General features: G+C 34.2%; 1 protein-coding gene across 1 annotated transcript; it reads right to left on the bottom strand.

Annotated features, from left to right (window-relative positions):
* Nucleotides 1-4,740: 4,740 nt before the first annotated feature.
* On the bottom strand, nucleotides 4,741-5,072 carry LOC121463489 (60S ribosomal protein L37-like). Its single transcript, XM_041675737.1, has 2 exons — nucleotides 4,850-5,072; nucleotides 4,741-4,811 (listed from the first exon to the last, which is right to left on the bottom strand). The coding sequence occupies exons 1-2, from the start codon at nucleotides 5,070-5,072 to the stop codon at nucleotides 4,741-4,743; spliced, it is 294 nt and encodes a 97-aa protein (XP_041531671.1).
* Nucleotides 5,073-9,328: the final 4,256 nt, after the last annotated feature.

Genomic DNA, 9,328 nt, shown 5'->3' with positions numbered 1-9,328 from the left:
AAAAAATGTTTTCACAATATTTTCTCTAAAGTAAGAACTATTTTAGAAACAATAGAGAAAGCCAGGAAGTGGGAGTGCAAGCCTTTAATCCCAGCACCCATGAAGCAGAGGCAGGCAAATCTCTGTGTGTTTGAGGACAGTCTGATCTATAAGAACTAGTTCCAGGACAGGCTCCAAAGCTACAGCGAAACACTGTTGTGAAAAACAAAAACAAAAAAAAAAGCAAACAAAAGAAACAAATAGAGAGAATACTTTCAAACTTCCAAATTCTTTCTAGATTAAAGATTCTTCATCAGTTAAAAAAAAAAAAACCAAATCCTGTAAGTTGTAGCATAAGAGTCCACATGACTTATTTAAGAACTTATTGACTGGTTTATTTTATTCATTCATTCATTCATTCATTCATTCATTCTACTTATTTCCCCAATACCAGGGTGAGGTATGAGGTGAGTTTCAGAGAGAATTTCTAAGAACAAATCTTTGTTCACAAGTGTGTAATGTGTTCCACTTTGGTATTAATTTTGAAGTATATCTACTAATCCCAAGTGACGATGTCTGAATTCTTTCTTTCTGTAGCAATGATTTTTTGTCCTCTTTTCTAGCCACTCAGGAGCTAGGCTATCACTCTTTTTTAAAAGTTATCCTTTTATACACTAAAAACTTCTGTTCATCTAGGATGAGATGTTTCAAGATAAGTCAGGTTTCTTTGCTTCCTCTCAATGGACTGTTTTGTGGGGGCATATACCTTGCCCCATACATAAAAGGTACCTGGACATAGAAAGAGATATAGCCAGCACTGTCTCCTACTTTAGTCAAATAAGAGTATTTATGCCCTTGAAGATACAAGGAACACAGGGACTTCCATAAAAATTCCTCTTGAAATAGGTTTTAAAATGAAAGGGGACATATTTTTCTTTCTATTTAGAGATGAATAATCAAACAAAATCATAATTTACTTTAAACAAAAATACATTGGCCCTTTCAACCTTCTCTATAAACTTGGAGTATCTATTAGCTAATCTGAAACAGTAGATCCTGCTCACTTCTTAGAAGACCTTCATGACTGAGTCAGTTATCCATTAGATTACAGTATGTCACAACTTCTTGCTTTGTTTCATAATTTTGAAGCTTTTCCCCATGCAGAGAAAGGTGAAAATTGCACTTATTATTTATTATTTTATATTTATTCAATTAGGATGATTTCATATTTCAAGAAATCTTCCACTTATTCTGGAAATTTAGCATGATAAAATGGATAAAAATAATTAAAATTTCCTTGTGCTATATAATCTCTTTAAGCCAATGATAACTTTGCAGAATATTACAAACTCTATGTCTTATAAAGTACTAATAAAAAATAACAAGAAATAAGTCAAAGCTGTTATATATATAATGCATATATAAATATTAAGTTTCTGTATATATATAAATGTATATATATATGCATATATGGTCCTGTATTTATATGTATATGGAGGAATTTAATATTATTTCAAAAAACATAAAGCTTGCAAATATTTTAAATATATTTCTAATATTTGATTTTGACAAGTTAAACAAAACTACAATGACTTTATTTGTCATGAATGATGTTTTGGATCAAAGCATGTGTATTCTTTGAATCTGCACAATTTCAATATTGTTCTCCTTCACATCTCTCTCTATGTTTTCTTTGGTGTCTCAACTATTTATTACCTTTCCTTTGTCTGTGTTTCAGTTCTTTAAAATTCAGAACACATCACTCATCCCCGAACAATTCCCATGGTCATCTCACACTCATAGAACTGGTTTAAATTCTATCCATAATCTTTAAGTTTTCCTTCTTTATTTTTCTCTTCCTTTCTAGTGTAATAAAAATACATACATGTAATTTAATTCTTTTATAAAATTTCTGAGTGCATTTCTTTCAAACTATGTACATTATCACCAAGTAACTAGGACTACATGATCTTGTATTATCAACATTCTGAAAATGTTGAATTTTAGTGTCTCATTATTTTGCCTTCAGCATCTAGTAACCTCCATCCGACCATTGGCTTCTGGACCTTTATCACTGTATACTCTTTTAAGTAGAGTCAAAATTCCACCTGACATATTATTTTCTTACTTTGCTTCTAATAATATTTTAAAGCATCTGTGTTACAACATATGGTGTTTTTATATTTTAATGAAGAGTAATCTGTTCCTATTATCCACTAATCCAATTAAATAGATTTCAACCTTTTCTGTGACTTGGTTACTGTGAACAATGCTTCAACAACAATGGATTGCAAACTTATCTTTGAGATTCTGATTTCAATTCATTTGAAAATATTCTGAGCTAAGTTGTTTAATGATATAATACTCTTACAATTATTTTGAGAATAATATTAGCACTCAAATCCTAAGTCTGTCCTGTATACTTGAATTTGAATGAGTGCATGAGAATAGATTTTGGTATCTGTAAAAAGCTGTTAAATAAAACTATTACAATCACTTAATACTGGGACAAGTATTAAATGCATTAAATGTTTGTTAGATCTAATGTTTGCAGGTGTAGTATTCCCACCTGCCTATTCCTAAATAACCAGCAGCCACTGCCAAAATAACTGACATGGAGATGTAATATAAATTATAAATGCTCACGCAGTAGCTCAGGTTTATTACTAACTAGCTCTTACAACTTAACCCATTTTTCTTAATCTATTTGCTTTCTTGAGGCTCGTGGCTTTTATGTCTATCTGATTTCGTGTGTTCAACTTATTTTTTGTTTGGATGGTGAGGCCTCTGACTCCACCCTTCCTCTTCTCATCATTGTCAGTTTGGGTCACCCCCCCCCCTCCACTTACGTTATCCTGTTCAGTTATTGACCAGTCAGATTGTTTACAAAACCTATCGTAGCAAGATATGATCACACAGTATACAGAAAGACTTTTCCACAGCAATATTAGTGTAAATTGAGCCTTAGTTTATAAAACAGTTAGCATCCAAGTCTTTTAAAATGTATGAACAAATACTTTATTTTTTGGTAATATTTCATGTAAATCAAACTTATTTTCAAATTGTTTATCTAGTGTACATATATGAAGAATCTCTGTGGGTGTTTATGTCTGTCTGCCTGTGCATCTCTCTCTCTCTCTTTCTCTGTGTGTGTGTGTGTTCTGGGGAATATAATGCAGGGCCTTCTACATGTTAGCAAGTGATCCGGGCTGAAAAGTTTTTATTTTTTGAATTATATTTCATGCCAGGTGGTGTTTGTGAATGCCTTTAATACCAGTACTTGGGAGACAGAGGAAGACGTCTGTGAGTTTCTAGGCCACTCTGGTCTACATAGGAAGTACCAGGATAAGTTCGAAAGCTAAACATAGAAACCCTGTTTCAAAAAAATCAAAACAAAAGCCTGGCGGTGGTGGCACACGCCTTTAATTCCAGCACTCGGGAGGCAGAGGCAGGCGGATCTCTGTGAGTTCGAGGCCAGCCTGGTCTACAAGAGCTAGTTCCAGGACAGGAACCAAAAGCTACAGAGAAACCCTATTTCGAAAAATCAAAAAAAAAAATCAAAACAAAAAAGAAAGAAACGAAAAATAATTATATTTCAGATGACTAAATCTTAAACACCTATTGACAGAAGCATGTAATAGGTTGTTGTATTAGAGAAGTTATTAGGAAGTATGGAAAAATTTGTGTGTCACCTTAGTTGACACTCAGCAAATGCTTAAGTAGGGTATTCACTTGATTTCCTTCTAGTCCAGTTTTCTATCTGTAACAACACTATCAGTGAAACTTTACAAATTCAGAATAAAGATTTGTCAGAAAAGTAGGTCCATATGAAAATATGAAAGAAGTATGATATATCCAGATTGGTAGATTTGTAATCTAATCTCTAGTTTCTCTGACTTTTGAAATTTAATTTTCCTTACACCCCCAAAACCATAATTTTTAAATGCTTGCATGTTTAGGTAGTTTTCCAATGTAGTTGCAATTTCTGAATTGGATCACTTAAAAATCCAGAAAATACTAATTTAACAGTAGAAACAGAGTGATACAAAAATAATTAATGCTGAATTCAAAGTTCTTGCATCAAAATTAGACAAAAAGAATATATACAAAACAAAAAAAAATGGTATTCAACACTTTTCCATCCCAGGAAGGCTTAGTTCTATGTGCGTGCATGACACATGATCTAGAACATGTCCTTATTAAAATTACAGTAGAACATGTCCTTATTTAAATTGCAGCTATCACTTAAATAGTGCTCAGTGCCTTCAGTATTCGGAAAAAGGAAATCAGCTTTCCAAAGTTAAATATACACATAGTTTACACACAAATAAGAAAAAAGCTTAAGTTCAGGGCTGCATAATTATTGGAAAAGATTTTTCTCATTAAAATTGTGTGCAACAGGCAAGACAGTCCAGGCGGTGTTTGCCCTGACACTGGTGAGTTGACTCGAACACAGAGTCACACATGGTAAAAACTGCACGTACTGTCTTTGTGGGAGCCTAGGCAGTGTGGATGCTCACCTTACTAGACCTGGATGGAGGTGGGTTGTCCTTGGACTTCCCACAGGTCGGGGAACCCTGATTGCTCTTTGGGCTGATGAGGGAGGGGGACTTGATTGGGGGAGGGGGAGGGAAATGGGAGGCAGTGGCGGGCAGGAGGCAGAATTTGTTTGTTTATTTATTTATTCATTCATTCATTCATTTATTTATTTATTTATTTTTTTGGAAACCAGAACATTTATTTTATGACAGATTGAAATCCTCAAGATGAACTGGATGCTGCAATAGCTGCCCTCTTGGGTTTAGGGATTGTCCCTTCACGGAATCCATGCCCCTACTCTAGGAACCTCATTTCATTAATGTGAGCCATCTGTATCTTCGGTAGACAATTTTTAGATGCCTCATCCGCCCAGTCCCGGTAGTGTTTCGTCTCTTAGCCTTGGCACTCCAGTTATACTTTCTCTTTCGCTTGGCAGGGTAGCCGCATTTGCCACAGGTAGACTTCTGAAGATGGTAGGCCTTAGAGCCACAGTGGCGGCACAACGTGTGCGTCTTGTTGCAACACTTTCCGAAGGATGACGTTCCTTTCGTCATCTTTTATTTTTTTAGTTGTTGAAAAAAAATTCCCACCTCCTCCCCATTTCCCATTTCCCTCCCCCTCCTCGCACACACCGCCCCCTCCCCCCACTCCCCTCCCCTCTCCCCTTCCCCCCCACTCTATTCCCCCTCCCTCTCGAGAATGAAGAGCAGTCCAGATTCCCTGGCTGCGGGAAGTCCAAGGTCCTCCCACTTCTATTCAGGTCCCGGAGGGTGAGCATCCAAACAGGCTAGGCTCCCACAAAGCCAGTTCATGTATTAGGATCAAAGCCTAGTGCCATTGTCCTTGGCTTCTCATCAGCCTTCATTATTCGCCATGTTCAGAAAGTTCTGTTTCATCCCATGCTTTTTCAGTCCCAGTCCTGCTGGCCTTGGCCTTGGTGAGCTCCCAATAGATCAGCCCCACTGTCACAGTGGGTGGGTGCACCCCTCGTGGTCCTGACTTCCTTGTTCATGTTCTCCCTCCTTCTGTTCCTCATTTGGATCTTAAGAGCTCAGTAATAGCCAGAACCTGGAAACAACCTAGATGCCCTTCAGTGGAAGAATGGATGAAGAAAGTGTGGAATATATACATATTAGAGTACTACTCAGCGGTAAAAAACAATGACTTCTTGAATTTTGCATGCAAATGGATGGAAATAGAAAACACTATCCTGAGTGAGGTATCCCAGACCCAAAAAGATGAACATGGGATGTACTCACTCATAATTGGTTTCTAGCCATAAATAAAGGACATTGAGCATATAATTTGTGATCCTAGAGAAGCTAAATAAGGAGGTAAACCCAAAGAAAAACATATAGTCATCCGCCTGGATATGGGAAGTAGACAAGATTGCCGGGCAAAAACTGGGAACATGGGGTGAGGTGGCATGGGGCTAAGGGGAATCGAGACGGAGGCAGAAATCTTTAATAAATTAATTTAAAAAAAAGAAAATATTTAAAAAAAACACACTCCTGAGAGTGGTCCTTTGATTTCTTCACACACACCTGTTATAAATAAATAGATGTAATAAAAATAGTTCTTTGTTACTTAATGAAGGTGAAACAATGAAATTTGATATAATAAACAAGATATTTAATATGGGTTTATTATTTTGAAAATTAAATTGCCCATGAATAATTTTTCTTCTACCTGCCACTAATTCATCAGTGACTTTTAAACTGACTGTAGATTAAGAGTTAAAGATGGCAAATGTGTTTTGATTTTACATTTGAAATATATCAAACCAGTACCTTGTTATATTTTCTCTCATTCTAAATAGAGTATCAGCTATAAAATTAAAAAGTTATAGGTTCCAAAGCTCAATAAGTAATTTTATTTTTTCTTCAAACATGAGAAGTATTTGATCTAGTTACCACAGAACAGTAACAAAGATAATTAGTCAAGGTAAAACCATTAAAATAAAATAAAAAGGACCATAATAATTTATGTTTTGTAAAAGTTCATTAATAAAACAATTCTTAGATACCATAATCAGATATCATTTGTGGACAGAGCTTAGTGAATACAATTCCAGGACAGTTAATCAAAGGATTTTTATTAGAACATATTGGTAATATGTAGATAAAAGTCAAGGCATGTTTTGTGTACCAACAGAAAAATTTATTCTGTATTCTACTCATATTTCTTTTTTTATTTTATTGAATAGTAGGAGAATGCTAAATACTTCTTTGAAACCAATAAAAGGGAAAGATGAGCCCAATCATTTCTTCCTCATATAAAATGAAACCTTGCACATTCTAAAAGCAATCCAAATGAATTTACTGAAGACAAGGTCTTTTATTTCTGTGAAAGACTTTTTACAAAATCATTATCAGTGAAAGGTTAAATAATAGAGATTCATTTAGTTTTGATCTAGTGAACAGAAAATCACTTGTAATATTTGGAACTTTTATGCAATGAAAAGTTGTGATGAATTCTGAAATTAATCTATTGTCTGTCGTGCATTGGACAAGAATATGACACTTTTATGCATTTCTCATTTTATTAGCTACTCTTTTATGAACAGCTCAGTCTGAATAAAATTACTATAAATTCTGAATGAAAGAATTTCACATTGCAAAGGTGTTAGAAGTATTATATCAAACAACGATAAAGATTGTAGAAATCCAAATGCCTTCTCTATAGCGAATACTCTCTATCATAAAATTACATATGTTGTTCCATTCCTCCCTTGTGCACATATTTATTGCCAAGATTGCCTGTAAGGGTTATTTTACCATGATAGGATTTGCTGTGATCGATTTGAATAACTAGATATAAATAATAATGTTCAGAGATTTCTCCAACAACTTGTCTCATGTTATTAGTCACAAAATTTTTATTCATTTTATTAATTTTAGCATTAGTGAACAATACAAATGCCATATAAAACTGTGACATATGAAAAGTATCAAAACCACAGTTTCATTAAGATTTAGATAGCAATAGCACCAATTATCTAGATAACCCTTATTGCAACGTGTCCAGAGAGAAGTTAACAGTAACAATTCTATGAGGTGAAAATGGTAAACAGGATTGAGTTTTTACTTCTGGACTCTTAGAAAGCTTTTTAAAGGAAACAATATGCTCCAGATCATTTGTCTATTTTTGGTATATAAAATATACCTTTTCTTGAATCCTGCATCACAATGTAAACACATGTTGATATTAAGAGCAACACTAAATATTCATCTTGTACAGCTGACTATGAATGTTTGCTTTGTAAAGTCTCAATTGTCCTACAAACTCTAACCCTGGGACTAGGATTTTATCTTTAATCACGGTCCTACATAATCTCATGCTCTAGCTATAATTTTTTCAAACTTTGGCATATATATTATTTTTATTTCCACCATTAAACCGTTGAATATGTAAGACTTAATATGTAAAAAAAAATGGATCCAAAGTTGCTAGTACTAAAAAAGAATAACATATTTGTTAGCTTTAACAACACAAAGAACAATATTTTCTTTATTGGTGTATATTTCCTGCACAATAAATTGGGTTGCATGAGGACATTTAAAGATACTTTCCATATATAATGGACTTTAAACAAATTTCTACCATAGCCCACAACCCTCTCCTCTTCTCTCTCAATGTTTCCTTATTTATGAAGAAAATATTATTTCTGCTTTCATGTCATCAAATACATTTTAGGTTTATTTGTCTAAATGTATTCATTTTTATGAAAACTGGGGAAGATAACAGTTGTGAAAAACAACATATGGTAATACATCCATTATTCACAAAGCTGCCCACCAGGCAACCATTTGTAGTAGTTGGTGAGTTTTTCTTTGTTTATTTTAATTTGGTTCATGTGCTAGTAGCTATCTTCAGAAGAGGATATTATGTAGTCCTGTATTTCTCTCATTCTCCAATGACTAGTCTGTTTCTTTGTCCACTTTTGTACAGGTCTATTAGTGTGTTTTCATTGTTCCGTTTGGAGACATTAAAAGAACTTTGCCCAATGAAACACTAAGGAAAATTAAATATGTCTATCAGAAATGCTTGTCCATGACTACAGACGACAAGTGCTGAAACTCAACATTTTCTTTCCTTTCATATTTCTTGAAACTTTTTGGTAACCATCTTCACAATGGTTAAGCATATAGATATTTAGCCTATCCTTGAAGACACATACTTTTTGAAGTTACTTAGCACTACCATAAAAATTCCTTTTTGAAGGTATCTTTCATTCCTTCTTGAAGTGTATAAATAATAGGGCACAGCTAACACATGATTTAAAACCTTCTCCCCCCAATCGCTCTGCCTGCAGCATGAAAACTAGATTTTTTTAAGGTGAAAGAAACTGAAAAACTGTTCTTTTACAGTGAGTTCTCAAAATTTAAATCATGGATTTTCATTATAATGCCAAATCCATGTCAATGACTGAAACAATCTTAAGCCAATGACCGCTAATATGTTTTCTTAATTATGTTCCATGTAAAGTATACTTTTCTCCACTTGAAGAGTAGTTTAAGCTTGTCAATTGAACAATGGTTTCTCATACCTGATTGTTTTATTTTATGAGGGAAGATTAGATGGAATGGTTACAAACTGTACAGCATCCTTAATATTTACTATGCTGATTCACTGATAAGTCTGGACTCAGACTATTTCACTGTCTTTGCTAAAAACAAAATATCACTCAGGTTTGATTGCATTGAGACTGTTTCACTTCAATCCATTAAACTAGATTAGAGTATAGACAATTATAGCAAACCAAGCGTGGTTTGCATTGTATGGACCTCTTGAGGAAAACATTACAGGT

This window comes from Microtus oregoni, unplaced genomic scaffold (assembly GCF_018167655.1).
Source record: "Microtus oregoni isolate MIOR12 unplaced genomic scaffold, Mior012 000026F_ref0000081, whole genome shotgun sequence".
NCBI classification, from domain to species: Eukaryota; Metazoa; Chordata; class Mammalia; order Rodentia; family Cricetidae; genus Microtus; species Microtus oregoni.
This window is presented reverse-complemented; position numbering and strand designations above follow the sequence as displayed.

Bases quoted from the DNA above. Each gene is read 5' to 3' on its own strand.
- LOC121463489 (XM_041675737.1), bottom strand. From the start codon at position 5,072: ATGACGAAAGGAACGTCATCCTTCGGAAAGTGTTGCAACAAGACGCAC. The intron at 4,812-4,849 runs GATGGCTCACAT...TCCTAGAGTAGG, and splicing joins AATTGTCTACCGAAGATACA to GGCATGGATTCCGTGAAGGG.